The 18,038-nt window shown below is 34.6% G+C and overlaps 1 protein-coding gene across 2 annotated transcripts in view; it reads left to right on the top strand.

Moving 5' to 3' along the window:
• Nucleotides 1–18,038, top strand: part of DNAH7 (dynein axonemal heavy chain 7) — a 564,416-nt gene that overhangs the window by 266,693 nt on the left and 279,685 nt on the right. For both annotated transcript variants that reach the window (XM_077275383.1, XM_077275384.1), the window contains exons 24-27: nucleotides 14,726–14,894; nucleotides 16,488–16,590; nucleotides 16,679–16,806; nucleotides 17,495–17,707. In XM_077275383.1, the coding sequence (XP_077131498.1) occupies nucleotides 14,726–14,894; nucleotides 16,488–16,590; nucleotides 16,679–16,806; nucleotides 17,495–17,707 (613 nt within the window). The remainder of the gene's footprint in view (nucleotides 1–14,725; nucleotides 14,895–16,487; nucleotides 16,591–16,678; nucleotides 16,807–17,494; nucleotides 17,708–18,038) is intronic.

Here is an 18,038-nt window from a genome sequence, read left to right as displayed (position 1 = left end):
TGTAATCACAGCATTGTGTATTTGTGTGTTGTGTAAGACAGCATTGTGTATTTGTGTGTTGTGTAATCACAGCATTGTGTATTTGTGTGTTGTGTTATAACAGCATTGTGTATTTATGTGTTGTGTAATCACAACATTGTGTATTTGTGTGTTGTGTAATCACAGCATTGTGTATTTGTGTGTTGTGTAATCACAGCATTGTGTTTATGTGTTGTGTAATCACAGCATTGTGTATGTGTGTGTTGTGTAATCACAGCATTGTGTATTTATGTGTTGTGTAATCACAGCATTGTGTATGTGTGTTGTGTAATCACAGCATTGTGTATTTATGTGTTGTGTAATCACAGCATTGTGTATGTGTGTTGTGTAATCACAGCATTGTGTATTTGTATGTTGTTATGGCAGCATTGTGTATTTATGTGTTGTGTAATCACAGCATTGTGTATTTGTGTGTTGTGTAATCACAGCATTGTGTATTTGTGTGTTGTGTAATCACAGCATTGTGTATTTATGTGTTGTGTAATCACAACATTGTGTATTTGTGTGTTGTGTAATCACAGCATTGTGTATTTGTGTATTGTGTTATCACAGCATTGTGTATTTGTGTGTTATGTAATTACAGCATTGTGTATTTGTGTGTTATGTAATAACAGCACTGTGTATTTGTGTGTTGTGTAATCACAGCATTGTGTATTTGTGTGTTGTGTTATGACAGCATTGTGTATTTATGTGTTGTGTAATCACAGCATTGTGTATTTGTCTGTTGTGTAATCACAGCATTGTGTATTTGTGTGTTGTGTAAGACAGCATTGTGTATTTGTGTGTTGTGTAATCACAGCATTGTGTATTTGTGTGTTGTGTTATGACAGCATTGTGTATTTATGTGTTGTGTAATCACAACATTGTGTATTTGTGTGTTGTGTTATCACAGCATTGTGTATTTGTGTGTTGTGTAATCACAGCATTGTGTATTTATGTGTTGTGTAATCACAGCATTGTGTTTGTGTGTGTTGTGTAATCACAGCATTGTGTATTTATGTGTTGTGTAATCACAACATTGTGTATTTGTGTGTTGTGTAAGACAGCATTGTGTATTTGTGTGTTGTGTAATCACAGCATTGTGTATTTGTGTGTTGTGTTATGACAGCATTGTGTATTTATGTGTTGTGTAATCACAACATTGTGTATTTGTGTGTTGTGTTATCACAGCATTGTGTATTTGTGTGTTGTGTAATCACAGCATTGTGTATTTATGTGTTGTGTAATCACAGCATTGTGTATGTGTGTTGTGTAATCACAGCATTGTGTATTTGTATGTTGTGTTATGACAGCATTGTGTATTTATGTGTTGTGTAATCACAGCATTGTGTATGTGTGTTTTATGTAATTACAGCATTGTGTATTTGTGTGTTGTGTAATCACAGCATTGTGTATTCGTGTGTTGTGTAATCACAGTATTGTGTATTTGTGTGTTTTGTAATTACCGCATTGTGTATTTGTGTGGTGTTGTGTAATTACAGCATTGTGTATTTGTGTGTTGTGTAATCACAGCATTGTGTATGTGTGTTGTGTAATTATAGCATTGTGTATTTGTTTGTTGTGTAACTACAGCATTGTGTATTTGTGTGTTGTGTAATCACAGCATTGTGTACTTGTGTGTTGTGTAATTACAGCATTGTGTATTTGTGTGTTGTGTAATCACAGCATGGTGTATGTGTGTTGTGTAATTACATCATTGTGTATTTGTGTGTTGTGTAATCACAGCATTGTGTATGTGTGTTTTGTGTAATTACAGCATTGTGTATTTGTGTGTTGTGTAATCACAGCATTTTGTATTTGTGTGTTGTGTAATCACACCATTGTCTATGTGTGTTGTGTAATTACAGCATTGTGTATTTGTTGTGTAATTACAGCATTGTGTATTTGTGTGTTGTGTGATCACAGCATTGTGTACTTGTGTGTTGTGTAATCACAGCATTGTGTACTTGTGTGTTGTGTAATTACAGCATTGTGTATTTGTGTGTTGTTTAATCACAGCATTGTGTACGTGTGTGTTGTGTAATTACAGCATTGTGTATATGTGTGTTGTGTAATTACAGCATTGTGTTTTTTCTGTGTTGTGCGATCACAGCATTGTGTATTTGTGTGTTGTGTAATTACAGCATTGTGTTTTTTTGTGTTGTGCGATCACAGCATTGTGTATTTGTGTAATTACAGCATTGTGTATTTGTGTGTTGTGTAATTACAGCATTGTGTATTTGTGTGTTGTGTAATCACAGCATTGTGTATTTGTGTGTTGTGTAATTACAGCATTGTGTACTTGTGTGTAGTGTAATCACAGCATTGTGTATTTGTGTGTTGTGTAATCACAGCATTGTGTATTTGTGTGTTGTGTAATTACAGCATTGTGTATTTGTGTGTTGTGTAATCACAGCATTGTGTATTTGTGTGTTGTGTAATTACAGCATTGTGTATTTGTGTGTTGTGTAATCACAGCATTGTGTATTTGTGTGTTGTGTAATTACAGCATTGTGTATTTGTTTGCTGTGTAATTACAGCATTGTGTATTTGTGTGTTGTGTAATTACAGCATTGTGTACTTGTGTGTTGTGTAATTACAGCATTGTGTATTTGTGTGTTGTGTAATCACAGCATTTTGTATTTGTGTGTTGTGTAATCACAGCATTGTGTATTTGTGTGTTGTGTAATTACAGCATTGTGTATTTGTGTGTTGTGTAATTACAGCATTGTGTATTTGTGTGTTGTGTAATCACAGCATTGTGTATGTGTGTTTTGTGTAATTACAGCATTGTTTATTTGTGTGTTGTGCAATCACAGCATTGTGTATTTGTGTGTTGTGTCATTACAGCATTGTGTATTTGTGTTTTGTGTAATTACAGCATTGTGTATGTATGTTGTGTAATTACAGCATTGTGTATTTGTTTGTTGTGTAATTACAGCATTGTGTATTTGTGTGTTGTGTAATCACAGCATTGTGTACTTGTGTGTTGTGTAATTACAGCATTGTGTTATTGTGTGTTGTGTAATCACAGCATTGTGTATTTGTGTGTTGTGTAATTACAGAATTGTGTATTTGTGTGTTGTGTAATCACAGCATTGTGTATTCGTGTGTTGTGTAATCACAGCATTGTGTATTTGTGTGTTTTGTTATTACAGCATTGTGTATTTGTGTGTTGTGTAATTACAGCATTGTGTATTTGTGTGTTGTGTAATCACAGCATGGTGTATGTGTGTTGTGTAATTACAGCATTGTGTATTTGTGTGTTGTGTAATTACAGCATTGTGTATTTGTGTGTTGTGTAATCACAGCATTGTGTATGTGTGTATTGTGTAATCACAGCATTGTGTATTTGTGTGTTGTGTAATCACAGCATTGTGTATTTGGGTGTTGTGTAATTACAGCATTGTGTATTTGTGTGTTGTGTAATCACAGCATTGTGTATTTGGGTGTTGTGTAATTACAGCATTGTGTATTTATGTGTTGTGTATTCACAGCATTGTGTATTTGTCTGTTGTGTAATCACAGCATTGTGTATTTGTGTGTTGTGTAAGACAGCATTGTGTATTTGTGTGTTGTGTAATCACAGCATTGTGTATTTGTGTGTTGTGTAATTACAGCATTGTGTATTTGTGTGTTATGTAATCATAGCATTGTGTATTGGTGTGTTCTGTAATCACAGCATTGTGTATTGGTGTGTAATTACAGCATTGTGTATTTGTGTGTTATGTAATTACAACACTGTGTACTTGTGTGTTGTGTAATTACAGCATTGTGTATTGTGTAATTACAACATTGTGTATTTGTGTGTTGTTTAAACACAGCATTGTGCATTTGTATGTTGTGTTATGACAATATTGTGTATTTATGTGTTGTGTAATCACAGCATTGTGTATTTGTGTGTTGTGTAAGACAGCATTGTGTATTTGTGTGTTGTGTAATCACAGCATTGTGTATTTGTGTGTTGTGTAATCACAACATTGTGTATTTGTGTGTTGTGTAATCACAGCATTGTGTATTTGTGTATTGTGTAATCACAGCATTGTGTATTTGTGTGTTGTGTAATCACATCATTGTGTATTTGTGTGTTATGTAATTACAGCACTGTGTACTTGTGTGTTGTGTAATTACAGCATTGTGTATTTGTGTGTTGCGTAATTACAGCATTGTGTATTTGTGTGTTGTGTAATCACAGCATTGTGTATTTGTGTGTTGTGTTATGACAGCATTGTGTATTTATGTGTTGTATAATCACAACATTGTGTATTTGTGTGTTGTGTAGTCACAGCATTGTGTATTTGTGTGTTGTGTAATCACAGCATTGTGTATTTGTGTGTTGTGTAATCACAGCATTGTGTATTTGTGTGTTGTGTAATCACAGCATTGTGTATTTGTGTGTTGTGTAAGACAGCATTGTGTATTTGTGTGTTGTGTAATCACAGCATTGTGTATTTGTGTGTTGTGTTATAACAGCATTGTGTATTTATGTGTTGTGTAATCACAACATTGTGTATTTGTGTGTTGTGTAATCACAGCATTGTGTATTTGTGTGTTGTGTAATCACAGCATTGTGTTTATGTGTTGTGTAATCACAGCATTGTGTATGTGTGTGTTGTGTAATCACAGCATTGTGTATTTATGTGTTGTGTAATCACAGCATTGTGTATGTGTGTTGTGTAATCACAGCATTGTGTATTTATTTGTTGTGTAATCACAGCATTGTGTATGTGTGTTGTGTAATCACAGCATTGTGTATTTGTATGTTGTTATGGCAGCATTGTGTATTTATGTGTTGTGTAATCACAGCATTGTGTATTTGTGTGTTGTGTAATCACAGCATTGTGTATTTGTGTGTTGTGTAATCACAGCATTGTGTATTTATGTGTTGTGTAATCACAACATTGTGTATTTGTGTGTTGTGTAATCACAGCATTGTGTATTTGTGTATTGTGTTATCACAGCATTGTGTATTTGTGTGTTATGTAATTACAGCATTGTGTATTTGTGTGTTATGTAATAACAGCACTGTGTATTTGTGTGTTGTGTAATCACAGCATTGTGTATTTGTGTGTTGTGTTATGACAGCATTGTGTATTTATGTGTTGTGTAATCACAGCATTGTGTATTTGTCTGTTGTGTAATCACAGCATTGTGTATTTGTGTGTTGTGTAAGACAGCATTGTGTATTTGTGTGTTGTGTAATCACAGCATTGTGTATTTGTGTGTTGTGTTATGACAGCATTGTGTATTTATGTGTTGTGTAATCACAACATTGTGTATTTGTGTGTTGTGTTATCACAGCATTGTGTATTTGTGTGTTGTGTAATCACAGCATTGTGTATTTATGTGTTGTGTAATCACAGCATTGTGTTTGTGTGTGTTGTGTAATCACAGCATTGTGTATTTATGTGTTGTGTAATCACAGCATTGTGTATGTGTGTGTTGTGTAATCACAGCATTGTGTATTTGTGTGTTGTGTTATGACAGCATTGTGTATTTATGTGTTGTGTAATCACAGCATTGTGTATTTGTGTGTTGTGTAATCACAACATTGTGTATTTGTGTGTTGTGTAATCACAGCATTGTGTATTTGTGTGTTGTGTAATCACAGCATTGTGTATTTGTGTGTTGTGTAATCACAGCATTGTGTATTTGTGTGTTGTGTTATGACAGCATTGTGTATTTATGTGTTGTGTAATCACAGCATTGTGTATGTGTGTGTTGTGTAATCACAGCATTGTGTATTTATGTGCTGTGTAATTACAGCATTGTGTATTTGTGTGTTGTGTAATCACAGCATTGTGTATGTGTGTTGTGTAATTACAGCATTGTGTATTTGTTTGTTGTGTAATTACAGCATTGTGTATTTGTGTGTTGTGTAATCACAGTATTGTATACTTGTGTGTTGTGTAATGACAGCGTTGTGTATTTGTGTGTTGTGTAATCACAGCATTGTGTATGTGTGTTGTGTAATTACAGCATTGTGTATTTGTTTGTTGTGTAATTACAGCATTGTGTATTTGTGTGTTGTGTAATCACAGCATTGTGTACTTGTGTGTTCTGTAATTACAGCATTGTGTATTTGTGTGTTGTGTAATCACAGCATTGTGTATGTGTGTGTTGTGTAATTACAGAATTGTGTATTTTTGTGTTGTGTAATCACAGCATTGTGTATGTGTGTTTTGTGTAATTACAGCATTGTGTATTTGTGTGTTGTGTAATCACAGCATTGTGTATTCGTGTGTTGTGTAATCACAGCATTGTGTATTTGTGTGTTTTGTAATTACAGCATTGTGTATTTGTGTGTTGTGTAATTACAGCATTGTGTATTTGTGTGTTGTGTAATCACAGCATTGTGTATTTGTGTTTTGTGTAATTACAGCATTGTGTATTTGTGTGTTGTGTAATCACAGCATTTTGTATTTGTGTGTTGTGTAATCACAGCATTGTGTATTTGTGTGTTGTGTAATCACAGCATTGTGTATTTGTGTGTTGTGTAATCACAGCATTGTGTATTTGTGTGTTGTGTAATTACAGCATTGTGTATTTGTGTGTTGTGTAATCACAGCATTGTGTATGTGTGTATTGTGTAATCACAGCATTGTGTATTTGTGTGTTGTGTAATCACAGCATTGTGAATTTGGGTGTTGTGTAATTACAGCATTGTGTATTTGTGTGTTATGTAATTACAGCACTGTGTACTTGTATGTTGTGTAATTACAGCATTGTGTATTTGTGTGTTGTGTAATTACAGCATTGTGTATTTGTGTGTTGTGTAATCACAGCATTGTGTATTTGTGTGTTGTGTTATGACAGCATTGTGTGTTATGTAATCATAGCATTGTGTATTGGTGTGTTCTGTAATCACAGCATTGTGTATTGGTGTGTAATTACAGCATTGTGTATTTGTGTGTTATGTAATTACAACACTGTGTACTTGTGTGTTGTGTAATTACAGCATTGTGTATTGTGTAATTACAACATTGTGTATTTGTGTGTTGTGTAATCACAGCATTGTGCATTTGTATGTTGTGTTATGACAACATTGTGTATTTATGTGTTGTGTAATCACAGCATTGTGTATTTGTGTGTTGTGTAATTACAGCATTGTGTATTTGTGTGTTGTGTAATCACAGCATTGTGTATTTGTGTGTTCTGTAATTACAGCATTGTGTATTTGTGTGTTGTGTAATCACAGCATTGTGTATGTGTGTATTGTGTAATCACAGCATTGTGTATTTGTGTGTTGTGTAATCACAGCATTGTGTATTTGGGTGTTGTGTAATTACAGCATTGTGTATTTGTGTGTTATGTAATTACAGCACTGTGTACTTGTATGTTGTGTAATTACAGCATTGTGTATTTGTGTGTTGTGTAATTACAGCATTGTGTATTTGTGTGTTGTGTAATCACAGCATTGTGTATTTGTGTGTTGTGTTATGACATCATTGTGTATTTGTGTGTTATGTAATCATAGCATTGTGTATTGGTGTGTTCTGTAATCACAGCATTGTGTATTGGTGTGTAATTACCGCATTGTGTATTTGTGTTATGTAATTACAACACTGTGTACTTGTGTGTTGTGTAATTACAGCATTGTGTATTGTGTAATTACAACATTGTGTATTTGTGTGTTGTGTAATCACAGCATTGTGCATTTGTATGTTGTGTTATGACAGCATTGTGTATTTATGTGTTGTGTAATCACAGCATTGTGTATTTGTGTGATGTGTAAGACAGCATTGTGTATTTGTGTGTTGTGTAATCACAGCATTGTGTATTTTTGTGTTGTGTAATCACAGCATTGTGTATTTATGTGTTGTGTAATCACAACATTGTGTATTTGTGTGTTGTGTAATCACAGCATTGTGTATTTGTGTATTGTGTAATCACAGCATTGTGTATTTGTGTGTTGTGTAATCATATCATTGTGTATTTGGGTGTTGTGTAATTACAGCATTGTGTATTTGTGTGTTATGTAATTACGGCACTGTGTACTTGTGTGTTGTGTAATAACAGTATTGTGTATTTGTGTGTTATGTAATTACAGCACTGTGTACTTGTGTGTTGTGTAATTACAGCATTGTGTATTTGTGTGTTGTGTAATTACAGCATTGTGTATTTGTGTGTTGTGTAATCACAGCATTGTGTATTTGTGTGTTGTGTTATGACAGCATTGTGTATTTATGTGTTGTGTAATCACAACATTGTGTATTTGTGTGTTGTGTAGACACAGCATTGTGTATTTGTGTGTTGTGTAATCACAGCATTGTGTATTTGTGTGTTGTGTAATCACAGCACTGTGTATTTGTGTGTTGTGTAATCACAGCATTGTGTATTTGTGTGTTGTGTACGACAGCATTGTGTATTTGTGTGTTGTGTAATCACAGCATTGTGTATTTGTGTGTTGTGTTATAACAGCATTGTGTATTTATGTGTTGTGTAATCACAACATTGTGTATTTGTGTGTTGTGTAATCACAGCATTGTGTATTTGTGTGTTGTGTAATCACAGCTTTGTGTTTATGTGTTGTGTAATCACAGCATTGTGTATGTGTGTGTTGTGTAATCACAGCATTGTGTATTTATGTGTTGTGTAATCACAGCATTGTGTATGTGTGTTGTGTAATCACAGCATTGTGTATTTGTATGTTGTGTTATGACAGCATTGTGTATTTATGTGTTGTGTAATCACAGCATTGTGTATGTGTGTTTTATGTAATTACAGCATTGTGTATTTGTGTGTTGTGTAATCACAGCATTGTGTATTCGTGTGTTGTGTAATCACAGTATTGTGTATTTGTGTGTTTTGTAATTACCGCATTGTGTATTTGTGTGGTGTTGTGTAATTACAGCATTGTGTATTTGTGTGTTGTGTAATCACAGCATTGTGTATTTGTGTGGTGTTGTGTAATTACAGCATTGTGTACTTGTGTGTTGTGTAATTACAGCATTGTGTATTTGTGTGTTGTGTAATCACAGCATGGTGTATGTGTGTTGTGTAATTACATCATTGTGTATTTGTGTGTTGTGTAATCACAGCATTGTGTATGTGTGTTTTGTGTAATTACAGCATTGTGTATTTGTGTGTTGTGTAATCACAGCATTTTGTATTTGTGTGTTGTGTAATCACAGCATTGTGTATGTGTGTTGTGTAATTACAGCATTGTGTATTTGTTGTGTAATTACAGCATTGTGTATTTGTGTGTTGTGTAATCACAGCATTGTGTACTTGTGTGTTGTGTAATCACAGCATTGTGTACTTGTGTGTTGTGTAATTACAGCATTGTGTATTTGTGTGTTGTTTAATCACAGCATTGTGTACGTGTGTGTTGTGTAATTACAGCATTGTGTATATGTGTGTTGTGTAATTACAGCATTGTGTTTTTTCTGTGTTGTGCGATCACAGCATTGTGTATTTGTGTGTTGTGTAATTACAGCATTGTGTTTTTTTGTGTTGTGCGATCACAGCATTGTGTATTTGTGTAATTACAGCATTGTGTATTTGTGTGTTGTGTAATTACAGCATTGTGTATTTGTGTGTTGTGTAATCACAGCATTGTGTATTTGTGTGTTGTGTAATTACAGCATTGTGTACTTGTGTGTAGTGTAATCACAGCATTGTGTATTTGTGTGTTGTGTAATCACAGCATTGTGTATTTGTGTGTTGTGTAATTACAGCATTGTGTATTTGTGTGTTGTGTAATCACAGCATTGTGTATTTGTGTGTTGTGTAATTACAGCATTGTGTATTTGTGTGTTGTGTAATCACAGCATTGTGTATTTGTGTGTTGTGTAATTACAGCATTGTGTATTTGTTTGCTGTGTAATTACAGCATTGTGTATTTGTGTGTTGTGTAATTACAGCATTGTGTACTTGTGTGTTGTGTAATTACAGCATTGTGTATTTGTGTGTTGTGTAATCACAGCATTTTGTATTTGTGTGTTGTGTAATCACAGCATTGTGTATTTGTGTGTTGTGTAATTACAGCATTGTGTATTTGTGTGTTGTGTAATTACAGCATTGTGTATTTGTGTGTTGTGTAATCACAGCATTGTGTATGTGTGTTTTGTGTAATTACAGCATTGTGTATTTGTGTGTTGTGCAATCACAGCATTGTGTATTTGTGTGTTGTGTCATTACAGCATTGTGTATTTGTGTTTTGTGTAATTACAGCATTGTGTATGTATGTTGTGTAATTACAGCATTGTGTATTTGTTTGTTGTGTAATTACAGCATTGTGTATTTGTGTGTTGTGTAATCACAGCATTGTGTACTTGTGTGTTGTGTAATTACAGCATTGTGTTATTGTGTGTTGTGTAATCACAGCATTGTGTATTTGTGTGTTGTGTAATTACAGAATTGTGTATTTGTGTGTTGTGTAATCACAGCATTGTGTATTCGTGTGTTGTGTAATCACAGCATTGTGTATTTGTGTGTTTTGTTATTACAGCATTGTGTATTTGTGTGTTGTGTAATTACAGCATTGTGTATTTGTGTGTTGTGTAATCACAGCATGGTGTATGTGTGTTGTGTAATTACAGCATTGTGTATTTGTGTGTTGTGTAATCACAGCATTGTGTATGTGTGTTTTGTGTAATTACAGCATTGTGTATTTGTGTGTTGTGTAATCACAACATTTTGTATTTGTGTTGTGTAATCACAGCATTGTGTATTTGTGTGTTGTGTAATTACAGCATTGTGTATTTGTGTGTTGTGTAATTACAGCATTGTGTATTTGTGTGTTGTGTAATCACAGCATTGTGTATTTGTGTGTTGTGTAATCACAGCATTGTTTATTTGTGTGTTGTGTAATTACAGCATTGTGTATTTGTGTGTTGTGTAATCACAGCATTGTGTATGTGTGTATTGTGTAATCACAGCATTGTGTATTTGTGTGTTGTGTAATCACAGCATTGTGTATTTGGGTGTTGTGTAATTACAGCATTGTGTATTTGTGTGTTGTGTAATCACAGCATTGTGTATTTGGGTGTTGTGTAATTACAGCATTGTGTATTTATGTGTTGTGTAATCACAGCATTGTGTATTTGTCTGTTGTGTAATCACAGCATTGTGTATTTGTGTGTTGTGTAAGACAGCATTGTGTATTTGTGTGTTGTGTAATCACAGCATTGTGTATTTGTGTGTTGTGTAATTACAGCATTGTGTATTTGTGTGTTATGTAATCATAGCATTGTGTATTGGTGTGTTCTGTAATCACAGCATTGTGTATTGGTGTGTAATTACAGCATTGTGTATTTGTGTGTTATGTAATTACAACACTGTGTACTTGTGTGTTGTGTAATTACAGCATTGTGTATTGTGTAATTACAACATTGTGTATTTTGTGTTGTTTAAACACAGCATTGTGCATTTGTATGTTGTGTTATGACAACATTGTGTATTTATGTGTTGTGTAATCACAGCATTGTGTATTTGTGTGTTGTGTAAGACAGCATTGTGTATTTGTGTGTTGTGTAATCACAGCATTGTGTATTTGTGTGTTGTGTAATCACAACATTGTGTATTTGTGTGTTGTGTAATCACAGCATTGTGTATTTGTGTATTGTGTAATCACAGCATTGTGTATTTGTGTGTTGTGTAATCACATCATTGTGTATTTGTGTGTTATGTAATTACAGCACTGTGTACTTGTGTGTTGTGTAATTACAGCATTGTGTATTTGTGTGTTGTGTAATTACAGCATTGTGTATTTGTGTGTTGTGTAATCACAGCATTGTGTATTTGTGTGTTGTGTTATGACAGCATTGTGTATTTATGTGTTGTATAATCACAACATTGTGTATTTGTGTGTTGTGTAGTCACAGCATTGTGTATTTGTGTGTTGTGTAATCACAGCATTGTGTATTTGTGTGTTGTGTAATCACAGCATTGTGTATTTGTGTGTTGTGTAATCACAGCATTGTGTATTTGTGTGTTGTGTAAGACAGCATTGTGTATTTGTGTGTTGTGTAATCACAGCATTGTGTATTTGTGTGTTGTGTTATAACAGCATTGTGTATTTATGTGTTGTGTAATCACAACATTGTGTATTTGTGTGTTGTGTAATCACAGCATTGTGTATTTGTGTGTTGTGTAATCACAGCATTGTGTATTTGTGTGTTGTGTAATCACAGCATTGTGTATTTGTGTGTTGTGTAATTACAGCATTGTGTATTTGTGTGTTGTGTAATCACAGCATTGTGTATGTGTGTATTGTGTAATCACAGCATTGTGTATTTGTGTGTTGTGTAATCTCAGCATTGTGTATTTGGGTGTTGTGTAATTACAGCATTGTGTATTTGTGTGTTGTGTAATCACAGCATTGTGTATTTGGGTGTTGTGTAATTACAGCATTGTGTATTTATGTGTTGTGTAATCACAACATTGTGTATTTGTGTGTTGTGTTATCACAGCATTGTGTATTTGTGTGTTGTGTAATCACAGCATTGTGTATTTATGTGTTGTGTAATCACAGCATTGTGTATGTGTGTGTTGTGTAATCACAGCATTGTGTATTTATGTGTTGTGTAATCACAGCATTGTGTATGTGTGTGTTGTGTAATCACAGCATTGTGTATTTGTGTGTTGTGTTATGACAGCATTGTGTATTTATGTGTTGTGTAATCACAGCATTGTGTATTTGTGTGTTGTGTAATCACAACATTGTGTATTTGTGTGTTGTGTAATCACAGCATTGTGTATTTGTGTGTTGTGTAATCACAGCATTGTGTATTTGTGTGTTGTGTAATCACAGCATTGTGTATTTGTGTGTTGTGTTATGACAGCATTGTGTATTTATGTGTTGTGTAATCACAGCATTGTGTATGTGTGTGTTGTGTAATCACAGCATTGTGTATTTGTGTGTTGTGTTATGACAGCATTGTGTATTTATGTGTTGTGTAATCACAGCATTGTGTATTTGTGTGTTGTGTAATCACAGCATTGTGTATTTGTTTGTTGTGTAATCACAGCATTGTTTATTTGTGTGTTGTGTAATCACAGCATTGTGTATTTGTGTGTTGTGTAATCACAGCATTGTGTATTTGTGTGTTGTGTAATCACAGCATTGTGTATTTGTGTGTTGTGTAAGACAGCATTGTGTATTTGTGTGTTGTGCAATCACAGCATTGTGTATTTGTGTGTTGTGTTATGACAGCATTGTGTATTTGTGTGTTGTGTAATCACAGCATTGTGTATGTGTGTGTTGTGTAATCACAGCATTATGTATTTATGTGTTGTGTAATCACAGCATTGTGTATGTGTGTGTTGTGTAATCACAGCATTGTGTATTTGTGTGTTGTGTTATGACAGCATTGTGTATTTATGTGTTGTGTAATCACAGCATTGTGTATTTGTGTGTTGTGTAATCACAGCATTGTGTATTTGTGTGTTGTGTTATGACAGCATTGTGTATTTATGTGTTGTGTAATCACAGCATTGTGTATTTGTCTGTTGTGTAATCACAGCATTGTGTATTTGTGTGTTGTGTAAGACAGCATTGTGTATTTGTGTGTTGTGTAATCACAGCATTGTGTATTTGTGTGTTGTGTTATGACAGCATTGTGTATTTATGTGTTGTGTAATCACAACATTGTGTATTTGTGTGTTGTGTTATCACAGCATTGTGTATTTGTGTGTTGTGTAATCACAGCATTGTGTATTTATGTGTTGTGTAATCACAGCATTGTGTATGTGTGTGTTGTGTAATCACAGCATTGTGTATTTATGTGTTGTGTAATCACAGCATTGTGTATGTGTGTGTTGTGTAATCACAGCATTGTGTATTTGTGTGTTGTGTTATGACAGCATTGTGTATTTATGTGTTGTGTAATCACAGCATTGTGTATTTGTGTGTTGTGTAATCACAGCATTGTGTATTTGTGTGTTGTGTAATCACAGCATTGTGTATTTGTGTGTTGTGTAATCACAGCATTGTGTATTTGTGTGTTGTGTAATCACAGCATTGTGTATTTGTGTGTTGTGTTATGACAGCATTGTGTATTTGTGTTGTGTAATCACAGCATTGTGTATGTGTGTGTTGTGTAATCACAGCATTGTGTATTTGTGTGTTGTGTTATGACAGCATTGTGTATTTATGTGTTGTGTAATCACAGCATTGTGTATTTGTGTGTTGTGTAATCACAGCATTGTGTATTTGTTTGTTGTGTAATCACAGCATTGTTTATTTGTGTGTTGTGTAATCACAGCATTGTGTATTTGTGTGTTGTGTAATCACAGCATTGTGTATTTGTGTGTTGTGTAATCACAGCATTGTGTATTTGTGTGTTGTGTAAGACAGCATTGTGTATTTGTGTGTTGTGCAATCACAGCATTGTGTATTTGTGTGTTGTGTTATGACAGCATTGTGTATTTGTGTGTTGTGTAATCACAGCATTGTGTATGTGTGTGTTGTGTAATCACAGCATTATGTATTTATGTGTTGTGTAATCACAGCATTGTGTATGTGTGTGTTGTGTAATCACAGCATTGTGTATTTGTGTGTTGTGTTATGACAGCATTGTGTATTTATGTGTTGTGTAATCACAGCATTGTGTATGTGTGTTGTGTAATCACAGCATTGTGTATTTGTGTGTTGTGTAATCACAGCATTGTGCATGTGTGTGTTGTGTAATCACAGCATTGTGTATTTGTGTGTTGTGTAATCACAGCATTCTGTATTTATATTTCTGTATCATTACTACAGAACTTTATTTGGTGCTCTCAATCTTCACTTGGGTGGTGCTCCGGAAGGACCCGCTGGCACAGGGAAAACAGAAACCACCAAGGATTTGGCGAAAGCTGTGGCTAAACAGTGTGTGGTTTTCAACTGTTCCGATGGATTAGATTACCTTGCATTAGGAAAGTTTTTTAAGGTACCGCAAATCTATTTACAGGTCCCAAATGTATTATACAGTGTCCACCTACACGGATCCATATATATATATATATACACTATAGCAGATGACGTCCATTCATGTCAATACCATGATTATCACTGGCATGCCAAATGTAGATCTCATAATTGACTTATTCCAAATAACCGGTCACTTTTAAGTCTTGTTTTTTGTTCTATTTACCGTATTTTTATTTAATCTGAGGTGCAATGTCTAATGTTTGATGTAAAAGGCAAAACATAACACAGGTTTATAAGGCCTCGTAAATGTGGAAAATGAATTCATTGTCTTACTGTGCTAAGAATGATAGCTTGAAGTGACAGACCCAAACTGTCAGGTTTTGAAAACATTTCACGTTCTGAATTTTTTTTTTAACCCGCTATACTTCGCTGTCAGTACCCTAGACAGTGAATGGAGCTATACTATTATTAAAAGACAGTTGTTTTCGGAAAAGGGGTTAATTAATTAATCATTAACTAATTAGTCGAAAATAGATGCACTGAGACACTGAACAAAATAAATAAATGCTGAGATGAATAAGGGCCTTTTCAGATATAATCAGAGTTCATTTATAAAAGTGAACATTAGAATATAAGATAGGCGGTAAATGTATGATCACTGAGAATCCCACCACAATAGCCCCACAAGTCACAAGAGTGGGGCCCACTATAACCCATTTGAATGGAGCTTTGCTCACACATGCGCAGGATTGCTCCATTCATTGGCTAGGGCACTGACTGTACTTGGCATGGTACTGGGCATGTGGGGGCAGATGTAGGAAGCAGGACCCCCTGTTCTTTTTCTGCCAACATCTGTAACTCTAAGCAATGGTAAATCAGCATAGCGGTAATACAGCTCTGGCAACAACTAAGAGACCACCGCAAAATGTTCAGTTTGTCTGATTTTTCTCTTTATAGGTATGTTTATGAGAAAATGTAAATTGTTCTTTTATTCTATAAACTTCTGACAACATGTCTCCGAATTTCCAGGCAATAAATTTTGTATTTTTTTTCTTAAAAGGAGAAATGGTCAAAATGAAAAAACCCAGTGCTTTCAGACCTCAAATAATGCAAAGAAAACAAGTTCATAATCATTTAGAAACAACAATACTAATGTTTTAACTCAGGAAGAGTTCAGAAATCAATATTTTGTGGAATAACCATGATTTTTAATCACAGCTTTCATCGTCTTGGCATGCTTTCCACCAGTCCTGCACACTGCTTCTGTAAAATGTAAGCAGTTCTTCTTTGTGTGATGGCTTGTGACTATCCATCATCCTCTTGATTATATTCCAGAGGTTTTAAATGGGGTTCAGGTCTGGAGATTGGGCTGCCATGACAGGGTTTTGATGTGGGTGGTCTCTTAATTTTTGCCAGAGTTGTATATGTAATGTACGGTGCCGGTCCACACAAGAGGCTGGATAGACTGGCTGCATCCATCACAATCTCAAAAGTAAATATTTTTATAATAAAACTTGTTAAGCCATATAGGTTGAAAATAATAATGTTCCTGTGGATCAGTGCGTACAGTACACATAGATTCAGCATATTCATTATTCACTTTTGATTTCAGGGATTGCTCTCCTGTGGCGCGTGGGCTTGCTTTGATGAATTTAACAGAATAGATTTAGAAGTGCTGTCAGTGGTTGCTCAGCAGATCCTTACAATTCAGAGAGGTACTTATTCTTCTATGTCATGGGATATCCGTGCAAAAGAGGTTCACTATGATTATTATCCAACCTTTAATGATTTGTTTATTTTCAGGCATCAATACAGGATCAGATCTATTGATATTTGAGGGCACAGAGCTAAAGCTGAACCCCACATGTGCAGTCTTTATTACTATGAATCCTGGCTATGCTGGGCGTTCAGAGCTGCCAGACAACCTTAAGGTACCACCCAGATTTGGTTTCAGTTACATATTACATATTTTTATATTATTAGTGTTGCATACGTTATGTTTTTTGTGAAAAGTAATATATGTGCAAATCTTTTGAAATTCCAATTTCACTTGTTTGACCTAATATTTTTTAAAAAAATGTAATTAGCTGTGAATTGCAAGTACTTCACTTGCCTTGAAAAAACATCTATAACTCTCTGAGGTCTCTTATTTCTGTGTCCAACTTATCCTAGCTCTTTAATGCAAACTCAGCCTACTAATATCAAAGTGACCTTAACATATATGGGTATGGATTCTCAGAAAGTAACTGATTTTCATTGCTGTGCTGTCAAACAATATCTGTAATGTTTATTCTGTGTTTTATGTCTTTCAATCCCTACCTCTATTATTAAGATGTGATATCCTCTCGTGACCCAGATTCACCACAAAATGGCTGCTGCATTCCCTGCCTCTGCTTTTATACAGGCCATGATAGTCCCTCTTGCTTGACTGTGCCATATCATGTGAAGTGATAGCTAAAGGGCAATATAGAGAAAGCTTTTGTCTGCTTAGTTATGGCAGTATTGGTTCTTATTATTTTCTATACTCAACTAATGTTAAGAAGAGAAGCAGAATTGATGTTCTTTTAACAGATGTCAAATGTTTGTGTTTTTATTTATTGTTTATTATTTTACAAACAGGCTCTTTTCAGAACTGTGGCCATGATGGTACCTGATTATGCCATGATTGCCGAAATAGTCTTATACTCTTGCGGCTTTGTCACAGCCCGACCTTTATCAGTGAAAATTGTGGCAACATATCGTTTATGTTCTGAGCAACTGTCTTCCCAGCATCATTATGACTACGGCATGAGAGCTGTTAAATCAGTCCTGACAGCAGCAGGAAACCTGAAGGTATTGAGAAGTGTGAAATAAAATGTTTCAAATACCTTAATGTGAAATATAAATGTTATATGATACCTCTTCTTAAAAAACATTATATATGCATAGACGATTTTTGCACTTGATGAAAACGTAGAAAATACTCAGTTCCTTTTCCGGTTCCAAGAATAGGACTCGGTGCCAAAGATATTCCTTCCACTGTTTAGTAAAAATAGAAGAGGACAATATAAATACACTTCTCGACATCGAGACTGCAATGTTTAATAGCAATATAGACTATAATGTACAATATGATGCGGTATGGATTCAGCGCTTTCTTTTATAATACCCTATTTTTCTGTGA

This window comes from Ranitomeya variabilis, chromosome 7 (assembly GCF_051348905.1).
Source record: "Ranitomeya variabilis isolate aRanVar5 chromosome 7, aRanVar5.hap1, whole genome shotgun sequence".
NCBI lineage: Eukaryota > Metazoa > Chordata > Amphibia > Anura > Dendrobatidae > Ranitomeya > Ranitomeya variabilis.
The sequence above is the reverse complement of the archived record's forward strand: the minus strand, read 5'-3'. Positions and strand labels throughout refer to the sequence as shown.